The sequence below is a fragment of the Trichoplusia ni genome, chromosome 9 (assembly GCF_003590095.1).
Source record: "Trichoplusia ni isolate ovarian cell line Hi5 chromosome 9, tn1, whole genome shotgun sequence".
NCBI classification, from domain to species: domain Eukaryota; kingdom Metazoa; phylum Arthropoda; class Insecta; order Lepidoptera; family Noctuidae; genus Trichoplusia; species Trichoplusia ni.
Window position 1 is genome coordinate 13,890,262 of NC_039486.1, and position 21,859 is coordinate 13,912,120.

A 21,859-nucleotide genomic window follows, 5' to 3' on the forward strand; every position below is an offset into this window, starting at 1 on the left:
ATCCAAAGTTTTTCCTCAATCTGTCTCTTCAAACGAGACATTTGTATGTCCCTTGTTATTTGTTTGTTGTTTATTTGTTTAGCATTACTTTTTTTACAGTTTTCTAGTATGTTAAAAAACGAATCTCCGTCTTACGAGAACAATCCTTGGGTCGCGGGGAATTTCAAAAACATTCAAGTCATATGCACTAAGGTACCCAGATCTAGGACAGCAATCTTCGATCACACAAACGCTTCTCCTACGCGGGCATCAAACCTGCGCACATAGTTGGTTTGGCGTGGTGACCTCAACCGTTCGGCACTTTATTCATTTCGATGTAGGTACAGTAATATTTAAATTCCTGATCGAGTTGTATTCAGGCACATTTTATAAACAATAATGCAATATTAGTAATGTAAACTTACCTATTTGATTATTGACCTTGTTGTCAGCTCGATGTCGCAGCCAGTCTTCGTACCCTTGCTTCATAGCAGTCACAAGCACCATGAAACTAAGGGGTGCTATACTCGTGAACGGGGATACGGGACTGTCTGTTGAAAAAAAAGGCTTTGATAAAAGTGCGGTAATTCAAATATTGAATAGCAATCAGTGGGTATGGTTTCGGGCTTGGTATTTTATACTCAAATAAGGTTCATAAATCTAAGTATTCATAAACTATGCCCAGTGTGAAAATACTGTGTTTTAATATCGAGAGTTTATGTATCAGCATCCTTCATAGTTCAGTCATGTTACCCTATTAAGCATATAAACAAACTATGTTTTTGTTGGACTTTAATATTACAGTAGGCGGTTTACATGCATTGCAATCGTTTTAAGATATCTATAGCCAGTAGCCGCAGTTTCGTTTCCTTTCTGAGCTTGAAAGTTTTGTTGACAGCCTAACTGTTCATATGCAAAATGCATCAAATCCAATTAAAAATAATGACAGTACTTTTCCTATTTTTCGTTAATAGGAGTATGATAAAATAATGAATTATTATTATGATAAATCATAGCGATTAGCCAATATGAGATGCATTTGATCGGATAAGATAATATTGAATATCTACCTGTATGAGTAAGTATTGAGTAAGTAGGACTCATTACGTATCAATAGACATCATCTCCTGATTAACGTATAAGTACTTCTATTAATGAAAAACCTCCGATAAGAATTTTATTTTTCTTGGAAAATGATGCAGTCATTATGAACACAATATTCATTTCTGTTAGATGTCTAAATCGACTGTCTTTCACCGACTCCAAAAAAGTTGGACATGGCCTAAACTAACTTGGAAAATTCCTTGCTTAAACTGACAGTACTGGTGGTGTTCCAGAGAATTCCATGGACCTAGCTCTACAATTTTTTGTTTTGATTAATGAGGTCAAAAGCCACTCAGGTTCATTGAAGTAGTATTTTTTTCAAGTAGAATACACTTTGTGCTATTACATAAATGATGGATGGAGGACGATGGATGTCCTCGTAATTGTGAAAAAAATATTTCTCTTGGGAATATAAACCCTCTTCTACGTTATACGTGCATAATCAAGTACTATAATTACATTTTTCCTGTACACAGATGCTTCATTTCAGTTAAACTGGCCTTTTACATTATCGACACGTAATTATACCTATATCAATGACACATTCAATTAAAAATGTAACTCGTGGTAAAGAATTGAAGTTACATTCATGTAACAGACGATGATATACATCATAAATGATAAAAAAGTGTGTAATGTATATGTAATGCGCTAATTGTGACGTTTTTGATATAGGGTTGTTTAGTTTATTTATCTTCAATTAAGATTGGAAGGCTCTGTCAGTACCTAAAATCCTTTTTATCTCGTTCTCCTGCAGTTATCTGATCTGTATCAGAACTGTTTTTTATTGGATATTGTCCCGTTCATTAAGCCAAATCTTCATACATAATGTGAAACTCTTTATCACTAAAACTTCTTCTGTAGATCATCCGCGATACTTTAGTCAATAAATAAAATAAAAACACCCGTTTTCGTGGAAATGCAGCGCATTCCGTGTAACATGAATATAGAATTAAGTTATTGTTCAATATTCGTCACACTACATAATTAACAATGTTTTGTAGAAATAGGCTGATATTCCGGCGCATGTGTTTAATTTCACATTCGGTCACACAATTACAACATTACAATATAATTACAAGATAACAATCAAATTCGTACCGGTAATAGAGATGTCAAAGATAATGGATGTATTAATTACCTAAATGTGTTTGGAATATCTGTTGATAATACATCAGTGACGTATTGAGTAGAAGGGTCTTGTGAATAAGAAAAAACCAAACGGATCTTAATATTTTGTCTATCAGGTTTATTCCTTACCATCAGTGTAACGTCCGATAACGCGGTTACTTTATTGTGTGTACTATAGATTTACCCCAATGAAGAAGATCAGATAGGCAGTTAGCATCAGCTAAATCTGATGGCATGGCAAAGCGACACCATTCACCAACATAGCTTGGGCTCAACAATAGAAAGAGCTCAAACAGATTTCAATAACTTCTGATTAACTAATAAAGACATAAATAAATAATAATTTAGGCCCGACCGGTCACTTAACACAATCTGTACTGTTTTTGATCAACGCTGCTTCCTTTTTGGGGATCCACGAGTATTAGTCTCTGTTGAGTGCTTTTTATTGAATTGTACAAAAACCTAGCACTGGTGGGAAACGTATATTTACACCTATATGGTACCTTACCCATATACTACGCACCCCCCTTGTTCTTCTAACAATGTTGTTGCATAGCTAGACTTCTGAATTCGAAGTGGTATTTCCCAGTCCCATTACTAAACCCCACTTGCAAAAACACTTACAGTTGAGTAATAATGTTTCTACATAATTTATGACTACAAAAAGGGGTTTCAAAACCATCATCAAAATAAAAGTGGAGGATCGTGAAGGTGCATGCTTTCTCACGACTTTCCTGATACCAACTATTAATAATTCAGATCGCATATTAGTGTCGCTACCTTCTAATTCAGTATGCTTTTTATTGCAGCTCTTTCAAACAGCAAAAAAAAATTGCAATAAACACGGACTGTTTTTGATAGTATATTAATAATTTTAGTACCAGTCGAAGCCAAAACGTAAGACACATTGTTAACTTTCAACATGGCGGATTGCATCATCAGATAAAAAGAAATGCATTAATACAAAATGGTGATAATAATTTGAATACAATTCACTCTTATCAGAGTTGTTGCGATCACGGTGTGGCGTCCACATCATTGGTAGGGACGGAAACAGATCTGCAAATAATTTCCTTTCCCTTTTGGCACTTTTTCACCATAAAACTCTACCAGAGTAATAACACATTGAAGTAGAAAGGTTTTTTCGCCCGTAACTTAAAATGGACTGAAATATGCGACCATTGTCTGTCCAATATTATTATTCGTTATTATAATTGTAGCTTTTAATTAAAGCCATAATTGCAGCAATTTAAATAACGACTGTCCAATTGTATTAGTCACATAATCGTATTATTAGTCGTATATTTGATTATACTTAATGATAGACAAAGTGACAGTTGATCAAAGGGTTGTTTATTTCCCAGAATTACCGAGTAAGGAACTGCATTACTCACGCAGATGTTTTATAGAACAGATACGTATGCCTACTGATCATTATTTATTTTGCTGGATATTTATTCTAATTGTTTGGTGACTGTTTTATCTTTCGTACGTTGGAATTTCTGAACAGCTCAAATACTTTTATCCACGTTCAAAATTTTTGTATTTATTAGCATAATTTCAAATGTTATTCAATTGAACGCCCGACCAGTTCTTGTCTATATTCCAAAACAGAAAAAAGCGCATTATTTCACTCTTTTTGAAATTTTGCATAAATCAAGATATCGCATGCAACATTCAAGGCATGGCATAAGAATAAAGAAAGTTTTAAAGAAATCAGACTCACCTATAACTACAGAGATGAGGGTGACAATCAGGAAGTAGAAGTTGACGACTCTCCGGAACTGCTCCGTCAGGTTCTTGGGTATGAACATGAGCATCGTGTACTTCGACGTCTTGATCTTATTGTGTTTCTTCTTGTCCCCTTCTATCGTAGTCCCCACCTCAATCTGCCGCGTCTCTGATATCGCTGATACTTTGTTGCCCTGGGAAAATATAGATGGGATAATCTGGCTGTCTGTTAAAGGATTAAATTCCTTAGTGGGGGAGTAGTTTTTTTTTGTTATAAACATTAATATTTCTAAGGTAGTGATTAGTCCTCTGGTATATAGAGGAAGCAATAAAACAAAAAAGAAACAAATTTTAAAGGATTGTATCCAGATAGATTCAAATTAACTTTCATGTGCTTTCGAAATGTTTGTGCCTAAAAACGTAAAGGAAGACAAATAACACCGCAACTTCTTACTTGATCATAAATTTCTACGGCAAATTATTTTTTAACTTTTGTCTAACATTATTTTAATATGGTTTATCTGATAAGTAGTCTCTAAAATTGACGCTTATCAAATGAAGTACATGCTATTACATTTGACCGACAAGAAAGTTAGACCACTTTGTAATAAGTACGTACTTAATTAAAAACTTCAACTAATTTGATATAATTAGAAACTTGGCCCATTTATTTGTGAAATGCAGTCTTATCTATTAGTTTCGTTTTACTATCAATCATTAAATAATTGATGATGATATTCAAATGTTTTTCTTTGCCGATTTGTCGAGACTATCCTTTTCCAGGCTTATAATATTTAACTGAGTTACTAAGCGAATTCCAATCATTTTGATATTTAGTTATACTTATCAAAGTGCCGCTATCTTTTCCCCCCATGTATTTGCGTAGTATGTTATGATTACGGCATGTTTCCACAACATAGTTCGACTAGTAATTAGTTTGTAAAGGATCGTTTTTATATATTGTCACGTCACCTAAAGTTACCCAAACCTATAGTTATTATGAAGACACAACCAAGAACAGAAGAACGTAAAGGTCAAAGGTATGTATAAAATATAAATAACAGCTGGGGCCCACAATCTAACATGCCTTCCGAATCACGAAATAACTGGTTATAGCATTGATAGTCTCCCATCCACGGAACGACCGCATCAAGTGTAGCTTTACCTTTTATCGATCAACAAATTTAAAACATGACAAATATATCTTATTTACTGGATTTCACATACTGAAATTAAACATCATACAACTTTACCCTTATACGGGATCCTCCTCTTATCGCAGAAGGCGTGGCCTTATACTATTTTGAGTGGCCTTATGCTGTTTAATCAAACTAATTCACAATCAATCAGTCACCTTGCTTGTTTTGGAAGTCGGAAAATGTAATTATGTGGATTTTCACGCAGTTACCTAGAGACAGTAGTCTAGCCAGTACATACATTTTTAATTTAAGTCGATTTCTTAGAACACCTCGTTACGTACTTCAACGGTGGAGTAAACTACAAAGTTCCGTATCAGTTGGGGGCTTGCCACAAGTTGGTTGACGTAATATGGTTAAATATTCATTACGGTATAAGCACCGTGGGATAAAGCGCAAAAAATAAGTGTGAATTCAAGGTCTTCGCATTTTTCTACACACAGCTGATCGATACGTATCGTGTAGTATATTTTTTATGCAATGTTTTTGTCTTTATTACTACTTTTCTGACAAAGGTAACATCGGTCACTAAGACTTTTTTGGTCGTATATTTTAGCTGTGCCTAATACTGGTTGTTTTGGACAAAGTCGTCGATGTTGAACGAATAAGTGTTCTACACAGAGTACTGTTATATATATGAAAGGTGTTCTATATTTTAAATATGTGGATTCTATACAATCCTCCACTTTCCAACCGTGATTTGAAAAGCTTAATTTCATCCATTTGTATCATGGCATTAATAACAAATCAGCACTCAATACAGTTAGACGAAATCTGTATATCTAAGATTATAATAACTATTGTTCCATAAAAACAAGATAAATTGAATATTTAGGGTTTTCCCCGTCCAAGTTATAAAGAAAGTTTCACAAGCAGAGTATCGGAAAATACTTTCAATGTTGAATATTCGAAAAGTAAGCAAAATTAGTTTTTCTTATCAAATATAATAATACAGAAAAGGCTGTATTATATGACGGTGTTCAAATATCATAACAAAACACCGGATAACAAAATACGTTGACAGAAGCAAAAATTATTAGAAACATGTTGCCATTGTGTATAATGTTTATATCGACAATAAGATAAAGACGCTTAACTACTTATTTGATAAACAGCAAACAATACTGCCCTAAAAATATCACATCATTCACAACTTATAATTCTCCTACCATAGCCACCTACTACAATTTGCCTGTAAGGATAGCCGAGTGGTACCATAGTCTAATGGGCATCACGCCAAACCCACCGAGATGTGTTGCTGGACCGATCCACGCGTAAGACAAGCATTTGTATGATCGGCCAACGCGAGTTCTGAGTGTGAGTGCCTTTGTGGTGCGACTTGAATGTTTGTGAATTCCCCGCGACACAGGGATTTTTTTACTGGGGGAGTCTTAAAGAAATATAGTTTTACCTAGTAACGATACAGGCAAACTATTTTATTCGTATTGGATTAATTTCGTATAACCCAAATGAGTCGTGGAGTTTTAAGGAGAAAGCGGCATGTTTACTTATCATATTTAGTTGGCTTTAGAGAGACTTGTAGGCTGTAGGGGACCTGAATACCTGCATAGCAATAAAAAAAGCTAAAGGAACAAAAAAAAACAATTTTTAACGAAAGAAGAATTCAGAAAACCTAACACCAACTTTCGACAGGTCCCTTTTATCTCAATGACTTGATCGAAAGTTTGTGATTGTGAAATTTATATCTGAGCTTGGCGAATAAGGAAGAGTCACCAACGAACTTTGAAAAATTATATCATGATCAAAAATAGTCAGTGAATCATTTTCATAAACTAGTTCTTATCAGGTCCAGATACGATAACTGTTATTTCAGTTTCAGCAACAAAAATGCCGCAGAAAAGTCTTTTACCACATAATTGTGTTATACAAGAATTGAAAAAATAAGAATTGTAGAATATGTGGACTCTAAATACTTAGGGAATTGAAAGTTCGGTATAATGTGAGTGTACTGAAATCATAGTGGAGTGAGGATAGTACCTAATAGACGGTATACCCAGGATAAACCACTTCCTATTTAAATTCATTGCAGGAAAAAAGATCACGTTGATGATACGAGTGCTGAGATTAAAATTTGCAGAAATATACTTAAATGTGATAAATACATGATAAAACAGTGATTATCGCAATTGCTTATGGCTAATTTTATATTTTAGATACGTTTTTATTAAAGGGAAGCCCAAAAGCGACTGCTAATAGCTAATTAGCTACCACGGCGATTCAGATATGGCTTTTATTTGCAAAGACAGAAAACAAAATATTGAAAAAAAACACGAAGTCGCTTAGGTACTCAAAACTGATTAAGGTAAGTATTTTACGGCACGTGTATATTACGTTAAATATGCACATTTCAAGAACTGTTTCTCAGAAATCGAGCTGTGCGTGTTGCCTGTCTTTATTTTTATATCTTTTCACACAGCGTTATCAATAAATTGTACCGGAAAATATTCATTTAACAACATTTAAGTTCACGAGGACCGAAATTGTTATTTTGTCGCTCGATCCTAAGTTACCAAAATCCTTAGTCATCCAAAATTGATACACCCGAAAAAAAAACACGAAATAATGTTTGAATATAAACAATAAAAAAACAAAAATATTACCTTCATTTGTCACATTGAGTTCAGATAAACTAACTTCGGAACTAAGTTTTAATGAAAGCCATTATGTGGGCGCGTCATGTTACTGTCCGCTATTGAAGTGTTATTGGACGACTCTAGCCAATGTCAGGATCGCCGGTACACCGCACTGCTGCAGGTAATCGTGAGAAGGTGAGCAACTGGCAGTAAATTAGCGCTTCCCGCGACATTGAATGAGGATTATCAGGGTCGATACTTTCATATTAGCATTGGTATTAGAATAATGTTATTACTAATTTTGGAGCAAGGAAGTAAAAATATGCTCTATATTTTGATAAAAAGTGGCTGCTTTCTCCGTAGAAAAGCTTTAGAGGTCATACATTACTTACACTCAGCAGGGGATAGGATTATTTTGAATGTTAAGAGTCGAAGAAATAATATACCTATAGGTTAAAGCTTGAAGCTGTAAAATGTCAGTTTACGTTATATGTGAAATCGCCCAACGTTATTAAAGGTATAAGGGTGGATATAAAAGTCAATGCATATAGGCACAAGGAAAATATATCTTTGTCACTAAGTTTTCTTTTTCTAGTCTGATAATGTTACCACTACAGATATTACAAAAGCTATTTGCGAATTCGCTTTCATAATCTGCTAATCTTTCCGGCATGTCAATATCCCATACTCTTATCAGAAAACTTCTAAAACTTGACATCAACAATCGCAATCTTGTAAATTAGACGCTTGTGATAAGCATTAACTAATCTTATAACGATCAATATCATCAACGTTGGTTAATTTGACTTTTATCCGTCTTTGAGATTTTTTGAACACCATTGACATTGGTGTTTTTTTCTTTAACGTGTCCCGAATAATGCAATTTTAATCTTACTTCGGGTGGTTTCACATGCACAATGACATCCAGACTCAGAAGCATTGGTGGAACAAGGAAATGTTTGTGTAGGTCGAGGGGATCGAATAAGCAACACGACACGTGGAGCGGATTTGGCGTGGTAACCGCGCAACACTGGTCATTAGATCTTTTCAGGACTGAGCAGTAACAAGTACATTGTATAATTTAAATTAATGATTTATCATAGAGAATAAACTCCATCTACTGGTCTAAATTCATCGTAATAAATTGAGGAAATATTTTCATTATAAGCGTCATAATTCCATTCAATAAAATAAATAAATATGAAGAGTCAGCATTCTACTCACGTGCCTCAGCAGTTGATAATGCAGATACATTAGGTGCCGATGATAAAATATTATTAGGTAATTACTGTAGTTAGTATCGAACGTTTTATATCAATGTGTTTGTAATCAGAATTAAAATCAAATTACAATCCGGATGTTTAGCAAAATCTCAATTGGACAGTAGGCCTATGGTACTACGCGGCTCTAACAAAAGGCGAACTATATATAGGACCTCATTGAAGACATAAAAGACATTCACACTGTTGCAGCTATAGAAGTTAGAAGCAAAGCATCCGTTATTATTGAAAAAAAGTTGTTTAACCGGTAAACCCAGTGATAGGGGATTTGCATAGATCAGAATTAAGGACGTTTCATTTGGCCTTCTTCGAATGTGGGTACTATTATTTACTCTATCAACTTAGAATACAATTAAAAAAACCATGAATATGCATGCTATGGATACACGTACCATGACTGTCGAAATATTATAAGACCAGTTTATTAGCGCTTGATTGTGAAGAAATACATATCTGTACGTGTCTTGATAACGGGCAATTTAAAATATGTGGTAAATGAAATGAGAAAAGAGATTTAATTGCAAACGTAGAATATGCAAGGAGTGTTTATTTAAGTGCCAATCCTCTATGTATCGGAAAACAATGAAAACATAATTTTTAAACATTTATTTACTTGTCTACTGTCTGTTTATCAACAGCTACGTAATATAAACATCGTTTGTAATTACTACTCTAATCACTCTCAAACAGATAAGCATCATTACATGTATTTAATGCACTATTTTTTTAATGACTGTGCACTTTTAATTATCCTTAATAATTAACACGTGCGAGGAATTACGGGTCCGTGTCCCTCATCCCTTAACATAAAATTCATGAAAACAACAAACCGCTCTCTGATTGGTCAAGTAAAGAATACGACGCCACACGATTGGTTATCGACTTCCGCTCAACAATAATACGTTTCTGAATTATTCACTCGAATTCTCGAACTTACATTGCAGCAACAGCAGATGAACGTGACACACGACCTAAGGCACTCGCACAACCGCCGTGTCAAATTGTAAATAGATACACCACACTGTCTCATTTTAATCACTAGACGCACATTTTAAACGAACACACTCGTGTGACCGTGTACACTGAAACTCAAATACAACAATGGATTGTCGGCTAAGCTGATAGCGAAAACTATCTTATCGTGTTCAATACGATATCAATAAAAGTTTGACGACATGATACCGCCCGAAATGTGACGTTGGCCCTAGACCTTCAAAGTTTGTATACAACTGAACAGATGTTGCCTCTGCCTACATTTCGTGAAAGTGACAGCTTTAGCGCCAAAATAATTTGAAATAAAATAAGATATGAATGTCATGCTGATTGGTTGTTCTAATTTTGAAGGCTGTCTCCTAATCAGTAGTCAGGAGGATTCTAAATGGATTCCAGTTTCAGGTACCTATTCTTTCACCTCCTTGCTGATAGTGGTTTCTTAGGTTTACGCGAATGTTAGACATTGAAATGAAACGACTTTTACGGATTTTATCGCGGTTTAATTTTTGGTTTTAGTTCCCGACGTTTCGACACCTTTGCAGGTATCATGGTCACGGGCAGACTGAGATGGTGTTCGTCTTGACAGAAGATGTTGCTCGTTCTACCTTCATATTTTTAATTAATTATTTATGGTCCGACCTACGCAGTATGAGCTCACTGTGTCGTGATGTCCTCCTTGCTGATGTTTTCTTTTTTTTTGAGGGGGTTACAGTATGTCCTCGTTGTACTGTAGTTAAATGTCCGATTATTTTAAGGATAAATTTAATGAAAAATATTAGTAATCAATAATGCTTTCTACACGCTAGATAAAACTGCTATGTGCTTCAGGTCAATACCGTCAAGTAGGTACAATATATTCGGCAAATATTATTTTTTTCAAGTGACGCCAGTTTATTTATATCCACTTTCTGTTTTTTGCGTTTTTTCATCTATAGCGGCCTGCGGCCTCCTGGATTTTCAAAATTCGCATGTCGAAAATTATTTCCAATTTTATATTTTTTCTGCCTTTAAAAAAAATTCAGAACACAAAAAGAAACATTGCGCAAGAAAAATAACTGATTGTCATTCATCATTACAACATTTTATAAGTTTAATCTACACACATATACCTCAATATTTTGTCTTTGTGTCCAGATTAAACTACTGATAATAGTTTTGTCGACTTGTCTTTTGAAATCACCATAAATTGTGATTAAATTTCAATAAACAAGAGTACCATTAAGTTAAAAAAATAGGAACTAATTTACTTTTTGCTGTAAAAAAAATACAACAAGCAATTATTTTACTCCAGAGTAACATTGCTCATACAAAGCAACACTGGTTAATAAGATTTACAAAAATGCACCTTAGTGAGTTTGAAATAAGGTTTTTACTTTTGTTGCACAATCAAATAATCAACAAGTTTCTTTTTCAATGATAGTAAGAACGGATTTGTGTATAAATTCAACATTAATTGAGTACTGCACTTAAATATATTTATTTAAAAAAAATAACTTAAAGCTCTTACTTGTGGCCTGACTGCAGGTGGATATTTTTTTTTCCATGGTTTCTTGATGAATTGAACTTATTCTTTTCTGATCAAGCATACTGCAAACAATATAATTACAATTTATTGATACTGTACTTGAAAGTGGTAAGGGATATAATAGGTATTCTAATAAAATAAATAAATAGTTTTGATATATGAATAAATAATTTATTTTAGATACCATGACTTAAAACAATTGTAACTAAACTAGAAGGTTTAAAGAAATCTGAATCTTATTGTTTACAAAATAAATATGATCAATATCTGTTGGTTAAAATTGTACTGGGTTTATGACACTATTCTAGATATAAAAGACTAGAATATTCTGCTAACTATGGATTAACAAACAATGAAAATAAATAATGGATTTAAGAAGCAACTTAGTACAATGGATGCCATTTATAACTTCTTACAAAATATTTTTCAGACAATTCAAGATTTCTGCATTATGTACCTTAAATAATAAGTAATAATTATTAATTTTATACCTACAGGACTATAAACCATAATCCAAAGGCAAGTTAAGTTTTATGAGTGGTGTTACAAGACCAAGAAAGGTCACAATTATATTTTTTGATGAATTACTGAAAGCAGCCAGTAATGTCTCAGTGTGGCATGGATGTACTATGAAGTATGGCCGCTGGAGTACAGGGTGCTCCTGTTGTGTTATAACTGAGTAGAAGTCCTTTTCATTAATTCTGAAAATAAAATATAAGAATTGTATTGATATTGGTATTGGCATTTTAACTGAATCCAAAGATTAAATCTTAAAACTAGCTGTGGAGTGCTAGAATGGTGAATCATGCTTAAACCTTCCCTGTGCTGTGGGATTTATTTGCTGCCATTATATTAATTAAATAATACAGTTAGTTGGCATTTATCAGAATTTAAATCTGATAAATATATTGTTGAGCATCAAAAAAATTCTGAAAATTCTAAAAGCTTTTTTAAAGGTAAATTAAAACTTTGGCTGATACTCACTGAATAGCAGACACTTTTCTAATATCATCCAATGATAGCAATGACCCGGTCGAATTCCAGATATTAAAACTAAATGATGGCACGCCATAACTTAAATTGTAGAATATCACATATTCTACTTTTAGTAAATTACTTATATTATTATCTTCTAGCTGGATAAACGTATCTTTTCTTAAAAACGTCTTATACGAATCTGTATTATCCTGTTTCAGTTTCCAGCCATCGCCAATGCGATCAGATACTTTTACAAATTCTGCCGCGGCAACTAGAAACTTTTCAATAGTAATCGTGGTGGAACCCATATTATACCAGAAAAGGAAATCTCTTCATGAAAACTTTAGATCCTGTTCAATTATAAACATAAACACAGCGAATCAGTTTTCAAACATGGGACTTAAAGTAAGTGCTTAGAACTCAAATTTGACCAAACTGTTTTAATGTCTTAAATAACAAATCTGACAGTTGTAAACCACAGTTGAAAAAATGCTTTAATGTGGTTTGATCTCTAAACCTGAAACTATTGTAAGTAATGACTTTAATTAAAAATTAGACTCATTATGGTAATTATGATGGTTTATAACGAATATAAACCCTAATTCATAAGCGAAGTAACGTTTCATTTTAGTTTTGTTGTTTGACACAGAACGTCACCGGTCACATAGCCATCATCAAATGTCACGCACTATCATTCATTTACAACTTGCTTGGGTCTTTAGCACACCGTCTGGTTTCATGTTATAGCAATAATAAAAATACTATTTAAATCCTATCACAACAAACCAATAAGTGCGGCTACTTACGAAACCATAGTTAGTTTTATTCAGACAACGTGATTCTAACAACGCATTGTGCGGGACATGATAATATCAAGAAACAAGTATTCAGTTATTAACCATTTACGTACATACGTATTCGGAGGGTGCAATTAGTGTTTTTACAGCGTAACAAGAGATAAGGTAGTACTTGCTGCTCAGTTTCTTATAATATTTATTTGATTTAATATAAATCTAAGTTGGCAACAGGTTTTCTTGTAAAAACTCCGATGTTATTTATTTACTAAGGTATATGTGTTTTAATTATGTAGCATATTATAGATAAATTAATATATATGAGGTATAGTTTTTCTTGTCACACACATTCTAAAATTAGATACCTAGTTTTAATTAGTCTAATTTAGATATTTTTATATATTTTTTTATTCTTTCCAGAAACTACCATGAATCAAATAAAGAACAACTGGTTCACTGAGTCATGTGAGATGTGGCCAGGTGGCACATTTTCCATCCAGGTCAAAGAGGTTCTACACACTGAGAAGTCTCAATACCAAGACATATGTATACTGGACACTACTAACTTTGGTAAAGTTATGGTGCTTGATGGTATCATACAGTGCTCTGAGAAAGATGAATTTTCTTATCAGGTAACTAGAATTTGGTAATTTATGTTTATATTTACTTTGCTGGAAACCACTAAGTTGGCCCTTTGCCCAGCTGTGGGATCTAAAACAGGCTACATCCAAAAAAAAAAATTGTTTTGGTTGTCAATTTTCAAGTAGAAATATAGACCTTTTCTGTTTTTTCTTTTCTACTTTATGATATAAAATTGGTTAGTTCCTCCAATTCTACTCTGTACTTAAAATTACTTAAATTTTCATAAAAATTACAAACATGAAAAGTGTAGGATTCAATAGTTTTAATGCAATTTTGTTGCACAATTAGCATTTCCAATAAGAAAAATCTACCACTCTTTACTCAGAATTAAAAACCAATATTAATATAAAATACATATAATAGCCCTTTAATATTTATTTTCCAGGAAATGATTTCATTTTTACCATTATGCTGCCACAAGAACCCAGAGAAAGTTCTGATTGTGGGTGGAGGTGATGGTGGTGTTGCCAGGGAGGTTGTCAAACATCCCAAAGTCAAGGAAGTTGTTCAGGTATAATTAAAATTTTATTTTATTTATAATGTCATGCAACTGTTGGCACCAGAACACACAAGATGATTATACTTGACCTTGTATTTTCAAGATAAGGTTTTATAATTATTTAAACAGATAGTAAACATGTAAGAAATATAGTATTAACATAAGCTATTATTTTCTCACTACTACTAGGCAAAAGCATTCTATCCAGACTTAGACTTCGACCAGTTTCTAAAATAAATAAAAAATAACACATTTTTTATAATTATAAGGAAAGTAATATCCCCTTAACCAAGCAAAACTGTGGGTTATATTTTCATGTAAAATAAAACAAATCCTTGAGGAGACATGTTTTATAAACAATTCTCAATGCATACAATACCATTACAAACTCACTATTATTTTTTGCTGTTTACATTAAGACTAACAGGTTGTTTTAAAACTACCTGCAATGATTAACAATTCATTGGATTCTCAACAAAAACAATTCATGCTGAACCAAACCAACTTCAAAAAAGGGCGGTTCTAATTAAAGTATATTTAAAGAAAATGGATAATCATTTTGTTCTGCTTTGTTGTTTGTGTTTTGTTCATGTTGTTGACAATAGGAAATAGACCAGCAAAAGATTTATTTTTAATAAATTTTCTATTGCACCAATTGACACAATAGTCAATGAAAAGCAATGTTCATTATAATAAGACTCATGGGCCAACAAAGTGGTTTAGTTTTCTTTGTTCTCGGCCCAAAGCTGAATAAAAAAGAACAGCAATAAGCATTTAAAGTCCTTACTTTATCTAAACCAGTATTTTTCCAATATCTTCCATGTCATTCTATGGACACTGACCACATTCTCACATCTTTGTAAATGGCTATCAATTGACCGAGACAATGCCGCATTGATAACAAAAATGTAACCCGGTTATCTACAACCACATAATTATCTAATGTTATGTATTACTGATAACAGTTATCTAACAGGAAGGGTAGTTTATCTGTCAAGAGTACAATACACTTCGTTATTGATTAGCATTCTTATAGAAGTATGATATAAATATACTTCATATTCAATCTACAGATATTTACATAGATGACTAAGTTATCTGAGGGGTGGAACCTTATGGACTTTATTTTATGTACATTACCTACCATGACTTATTGACACAATATTTCTAGAAATAAGTAAATATATTCTAATTTATAATGAAATCCCAAGGTTTAACACAGACAATCCTAGTTTCCAATTTTTTTATTTTAGTTTCGATGTATTCATCCTGCCAACTTATTATTGGACTAAATTTATAATAGGGATATTATAAATTTCGCACTTAATCGAAACTAAACAAATCATTTTATATTTCAGGTTGAAATCGACGCCAAAGTAATCGAAGTATCTAAAAAGTACCTTCCATTCATGGCGGTTGGTTTCGACAGTCCCAAGCTCACACTCCACGTTGGCGACGGCTTCGAGTTCATGAAGAACCACAGCCAAGAGTTCGACGTCATCATTACTGACAGCAGCGACCCCGTGGGGCCCGCCGTCAGCCTCTTCCAAGAAAACTACTTCGCGCTTATGAAGAGCGCTCTCAAACCAAACGGTATTGTATGCTCACAAGCCGGAACCATGTGGAACGACATAACCCTCGTCTCCAACACCTTAAAGTTCTGCAGAAACCAGTTCCCGCGCGCCAGTTACGCTTACGCCTCTGTTCCTACCTACCCCTCTGGCCAAATAGGTTTTGTCATCGGTTCTTTAGATAGTGACATAATTTTCGACACCCCTTCCCTAGTCTTGTCCGCCGAAGATCTGAAAACCATGAATCTGAGATACTACAACAGTGAGATCCACAAAGCGGCGTTCGTTTTACCCACGTTCGTTAGGAATACCCTGGCTTAAATATTTTTGAGAAACTTGTACTTAAATGTGCATTTATTTTAGTTTATAAACGTCTTGATTTAAAGGTACAGAGACGGCCGATTTGAATCTATAAGTACCTTTTATTATGTATAATTTTATTTTGTAGTCGGGTATTTTTCCAATTCCATTTTTTTACGATTTTATATAAGGTGTATAACATGTTTGTAACAATCGTGAATAGTTTTGCTAGATTGATTTTTATCAACGCTTACGTAATTCAGTACGTATACAAAATATTTACTAATTAATAATGTTTTTATTTTGAGTAGTAACTATGAAAGAAGACGTATTTCTGTCGTGCGATCCTATAACTAGGACACAGAATGTGACCTAGTTCTAAGCCTAACTAAAAATTATCTATTTCTCGAATAAAAAAGTAATTAGGCACTATTTAACTATTTGACGGTAAATTAATCAATAATCTTTGTAAGCACGGCTGTGTTGATCGGACTTTTATGCATAATGTGATTCTATCGCAGTTCGTAATAAAAATACAATATTTTTTACATTGTTACTACATTGAAAATTATATTAGTATGTAAGTGTTATCGACTATATAATAAGGTTATTTACATGTAATACTCGGCTTGAACTTTATAACATTCCATACATACATACCATATTTATATAAAAAAAGGATTTTTTATAGATATTCTAGTCTGTGATTATCATTTCTCTGTAGTATTTAGTACATTGGGATCAAATCATAGACTAATAAGACTAAATAACAAGTAAGTGGTAGTTTGGGTTTCGAAAACTTTTAATTTGTACAAATGACAATTGTATATGGTTCAAAAAGTTCAACTGTTATGTTTTAAAATTACAAAAAATATATATTTCTATTTGTTAATGAATTCTCGAATGTCAAAGTGAAGCATTAAATAATATAGGTGTCGATGTCTTCGTGTTTTACACTAAACTAGTTTGCTCATAACTATGTGATAAAAAATCGTAATAAATATTTTTGTACAATGTTTTGTATATTTTTATAAATGTTAAATCAGGGACAATAAATGTATTTTTATAAATTATATTGTTTTAATAAATAAGAACAAACCAGACACTTTAAATAAGGAGGTTTTATATCACACAGGTTGATATTGAGGTAAGGCTAATCCAATGGTAAAAATAAAATATTATACATAATCGATCATAATTTATATTGAATAAGAAAAAAAATATTAGTAGCGACCCATCAAAGATACTTCCGAGAGAAATAACACTGTTTAGCTTAGTTTAACTTTAACTTTTTTTGTTCGGCAACAGCAACTGGCAATAACGAAAATTACGGTCAAAATAACTATCAAAGTTCCATATTTGATAACAAACAGTTGAGTATTATAGTTGTGTCTTCGAGAGAGCGAATTAAAACCTCCGTGGCGAGCAGTGTACTCTATGTGGTAAATAGCTGTGTCCATAGGCGATAGAGGGCGCTCTGACCAAACCTGGCTGAATTTTTTGGCGCGGGCTCTCATTCTGTAACAAAACCAATGTTTATTAAATTTAGTTAACGTATTAAAATACAATTGAAGTTACAGTTGACATATCGATGTTTTATGATTTTGGTTTGTTATTCGTTTTTTGATATGTTTGATGTAGCATCAATTTTTTTGACTACGGATAGCCGAGTGGTTGAGGTCACCACAACAAACCCACTGTGCGCGACGTGTCGCGGGTTCGACCCCCGCGTAGGACAAGTTATTTGTGTGATCCATTAATGCTTATCCTGAGTCTGGGTGTCTTTGTGCATGTGAATTGAATGTTTGTGAAATCCCCCGCGACACAAAGATAAAATTCCTTAATGCGGGAGAGGTTTTAATAAAAAAATAACCCTGGTGTTAGAGTTTTAGGCCGCCCTTGGACCTCTGACGAGGGTATCCGCATGAACAAATATCACAGAAACAAGCGAGAAAGGATCGTTAAGTGTGACTTTTAAAGAAACTACTTACCAATACCTCTGTGACACAAATGTATACATGCATTCTGTGCATGGGGTTATCACACTTCATTTTGTTACGAAAGGGCAGACTAATGACCTATCTACTATACCCATTTACTCGTAATCAATCATTGGAAGAAACATTTTTTTCTACGGAAATACTAAACTCTATTTGTTTAGGTATGTACTCAAATAAAGGAACAAATTCGTGTTGTGTCTTTATATCTAAAAACTTAGTTTTAAAATGCGTCCAAAATCCAATAAACAAGGAAATAAAAATTACATTTGTATTTAATAAATAAACACTCTATATAGGATTTACCAGTTTTACTTTTTTAAATAGATACCTAAACAAATGGAGTATTAGCATCATTTACCATAGGTACAGGTAAAAGGCACCTTGAATATTTCTATCTCTTGAAACCTGAAAAATAATAACTTGTTACTACTACTTACTCGGGCGTCAAAACCTTCAGCAAGGCTTCATACAAAGTATGTTCATCGAGATCGTATAGCGGTATGACTTCAGCGATGCCGGCGCGCTGGGCGTGCGCCGCGTTCCCGGGCTGGTCTCCCAACACCGGGACCATCACCATCGGTACGCCGGCCTCTACTGCCTCCGTGAGGCTTAGCAGGCCAGCGTGCGTTATGAATGCCACGCAGCTCGGGTGGTCTGCAAACGAATAGAATACCTATAGATGTGTCCTGACAATTTTGACTAGTGTCGAAACGTCGCAAGACCAGTCAGCTGCGCAGGGACAATTATATATAGTAGGTTCAAAGGCGTGTGCTCAAATACAGGAGCACTGTTTATCCCCTTATTCTCATAGCCCAATGGATGACCTCAGGATACAAAACTTTACGCGACTTCCGAAAACTTAGAAGCTCACATAGTTAGGTATCTATATAATTCTAAAACGAGCATAATATTTGGTTGGTTTCTGGTTAAGGATTGTACAGATAATTCAAATTAGAACTTAGAAGAAGAAGTATACGAAGAAGCATATCTATTCCTAATTATATACTCTATATGAAGGTACTTCTATTTGCCTACTTACCCCTATACATACTTAGACCTAACCATAAATTCCGTACCGGCTATGTATATTTATGTAGCCATCTATTTCATCTAACAATCTTGCTTTAACTCACGGTCATTTCTCAGATCTGAATGCATCAGAGCATACCGTGAATTGTATGGTTTTACGTCAACCGAAACTCATGATAAGACTTAAATTGATAGGTACAATACGATAGTAGATACCTGCACAAACAATCATCAAACCATTTAATTAACCAAGTAGGTAGGTATTATTGTTGAAATAAGTGTATAATTACTTACGCAGTAAGTCATACTGCGGCAACCATTTCAAAACCAATACATTTTCCGGTAGATCTTTTATATCTTCGGTTTCCCATTTCCAAATTATACGCTGCGGTAAAAGCGCGAAAATTTTCAATATGGCGTCCAAACGTTTTGGCGGTAAAGACGATCCGCGTATTAGAGAGCCAAAACTGAACAATATGAAGCCATGCTTTGATTGAGATATCCACTTCTCCAAATACTGCAAATAAACAGATATGTTAAATTATTAAATTCGCCGTAGCTACAATGCAGGGTGTATAGGTACACAATTGAATGCAAAATCTGTTTTTGTTACAACACTGTTTGTCTGTTAGATCTACGGTATTTTCGCTGTCCACAATATACTTACTAACTGCATTAACGATTAGGTATATATATTTAACGATTAACACTAGCATTAACGATTTTTTAACAGAGAAATGTTATTAAGGAGATAATTTTACTATTGTTTCTAACAAATTTTGTTCCTTTATTGTGTTTATTAGTGATTTTTATTTTAGTTAAGTACTTTTATTTAATTTGTTAATTCATTGTGATTGCACCTATACCAATAATGTACACACTCTGGGTATTTTACGGAGATCCCTTTTTATGTACACTACCACCTGTTATTTTTTTGTTATACCTGTAATAACATTAAATAAATATTCTATTCTATTCTATTCTAACTGACGTACTGAGAGTGGTAACTACAGTGTTGCATAGTATCATAGAATAGGAGTGTGAAAGAAATAGATACCTACCACTACAATACAAACAGCAGTCTTTAAAACAATCAAAATTACGGACATAAACCTAAACTACTTAGGTAGGTAGGTAGGTGCTGGCATAGATAGGTATGTCTAGAATGTTTCCTCACCTCGGGCAAAGCCTTTACAGATTTATTATGAAGGTGCACACCGCCGACTTCAACAACAGATGGCGGCAAGACTCGTACTCCATTCAGAGTATGATGCGTATTTATCAGGATCACACTAGCGTTGCTCTCTATATCACCCAAAGGAGGCAGCTTATAACCAAGTTTCTCCTCCAGAAGAGTTTGTTCTTTTCTACACAGGTAGTTCTGCCAGTATATGTAGAAATAAACATTAAAAGTATTTTCGACAAGCTCTAGAAATGTCATGTCATCTGTAAGAGGCAGTAACATACTCGGGAACCTTGCTGGGTCCACCTGTGCACCAACCCGCTCCGGACCCCACGGTAGCAGCGCGCACGACATCAGCCCTATTGATGGTACCCCATAATTGTGCACAATACCTTGCATGCAGCCTGTATTGAAATGCTCCACCAAAATCACATCGAAGTCCCCTCGTGCTTTCAAAAACTCATCGAATACATCCGAGTTCAATATCTGCTCACAGACTTCTACATTTAAATTCACTAAGTCTGTGACAAGAACAAATTGGTTGTAGAATTTTCTCGTGAAGAGGGACGCGCCGTCAAAATTCTTTAGGTCCATAACTTCTACGTTAAGCGGCGCCAGTCCTACCAGACTAACATCTCGCCTGTTCTCATGCGGGGTCGCTGCAGGGAAGAACGATACCACAGTAACATGGTGACCGCGTCGCGCTAGCTCATCAATTATAGGCTCGAATACCATGAAGTGGCTTTTCCCAGAGTACGGGAGCAGCGCTAGTATATTAAAGCCTTCACAAGCACTCGCGAATATCATAAACACTATAAGAAAAAAATGCATTGTCGGTATCTGGCACGCGTTTATACACTCTGATGGCCAGTGAGCGACTGTAGGCATGTAACCACCGGTATGCAATTTGTGCATCTCTCTCCATATCTATTATTGGATAACTAAAAGAAGATATCAACGCTTCCACCGCGGCGGGCGTATCGGAGTTATTATGGAAGAGGGGTCTCTGGAGTAGGTCGCTGTAAACCTTATTGCAAGTGGGATGACATTGATAATACACTTGCCTGTGATATCGTTCAATTGAGAGCATTGACTTATGCGACAATTGTTCAATTGTAGCTATTTACGCTGGAATATACCTACGTTTGGATATGTACCTATACCTAAGTATATATTAATTGGAACCACAGAAACTCGAGAACTTAAAAACCGAAGCGTAGTTTTAATATATATTTTTTAAATAGATATTAACTAGCCGTTTCTCAGGCTTACCCGCTTTTTATGACGATTACCTAAAGCTGCAAAAACAATAAATCCTTTTGTAGCAGTC

The 21,859-nt window shown here is 34.2% G+C and overlaps 4 protein-coding genes across 5 annotated transcripts in view; 1 reads left to right on the forward strand and 3 right to left on the reverse strand.

The window, feature by feature from the left end:
- LOC113497421 (probable phospholipid-transporting ATPase IF) overlaps positions 1 to 10,228 on the reverse strand; it is a 25,647-nt gene extending 15,419 nt beyond the window's left edge. The window contains exons 1-3 of the mRNA XM_026876972.1: positions 9,953 to 10,228; positions 3,941 to 4,139; positions 405 to 530 (exon numbers count right to left, since the gene is read on the reverse strand). Of these exons, the coding sequence (XP_026732773.1) occupies positions 405 to 530; positions 3,941 to 4,139; positions 9,953 to 10,045 (418 nt within the window). The 5' untranslated portion in view covers positions 10,046 to 10,228. The remainder of the gene's footprint in view (positions 1 to 404; positions 531 to 3,940; positions 4,140 to 9,952) is intronic.
- Positions 10,229 to 11,486: 1,258 nt separating this feature from the next.
- On the reverse strand, positions 11,487 to 13,118 carry LOC113497429 (ubiquitin-like-conjugating enzyme ATG10). 2 transcript variants are annotated; one of them, XM_026876981.1, is made up of 3 exons: positions 12,518 to 13,118; positions 12,041 to 12,234; positions 11,487 to 11,595 (listed from the first exon to the last, which is right to left on the reverse strand). In XM_026876981.1, the coding sequence occupies exons 1-3, from the start codon at positions 12,817 to 12,819 to the stop codon at positions 11,573 to 11,575; spliced, it is 519 nt and encodes a 172-aa protein (XP_026732782.1). In that variant the 5' UTR covers positions 12,820 to 13,118; the 3' UTR covers positions 11,487 to 11,572. The 2 variants fall into 2 exon arrangements, with proteins under 2 accessions (XP_026732782.1, XP_026732783.1); XM_026876982.1 differs by having other exon boundaries at positions 11,497 to 11,595; positions 12,029 to 12,234.
- Positions 13,119 to 13,276: 158 nt separating this feature from the next.
- Positions 13,277 to 17,331, forward strand: LOC113497424 (spermidine synthase). Its single transcript, XM_026876975.1, has 4 exons — positions 13,277 to 13,473; positions 13,726 to 13,937; positions 14,333 to 14,458; positions 15,805 to 17,331. The coding sequence occupies exons 2-4, from the start codon at positions 13,734 to 13,736 to the stop codon at positions 16,336 to 16,338; spliced, it is 864 nt and encodes a 287-aa protein (XP_026732776.1). The 5' UTR covers positions 13,277 to 13,473; positions 13,726 to 13,733; the 3' UTR covers positions 16,339 to 17,331.
- On the reverse strand, positions 16,381 to 21,788 carry LOC113497422 (UDP-glucuronosyltransferase 2B7-like). The gene is made up of 4 exons (XM_026876973.1): positions 20,524 to 21,788; positions 19,641 to 19,863; positions 18,755 to 18,971; positions 16,381 to 17,835 (listed from the first exon to the last, which is right to left on the reverse strand). The coding sequence occupies exons 1-4, from the start codon at positions 21,442 to 21,444 to the stop codon at positions 17,586 to 17,588; spliced, it is 1,611 nt and encodes a 536-aa protein (XP_026732774.1). The 5' UTR covers positions 21,445 to 21,788; the 3' UTR covers positions 16,381 to 17,585.
- Positions 21,789 to 21,859: the final 71 nt, after the last annotated feature.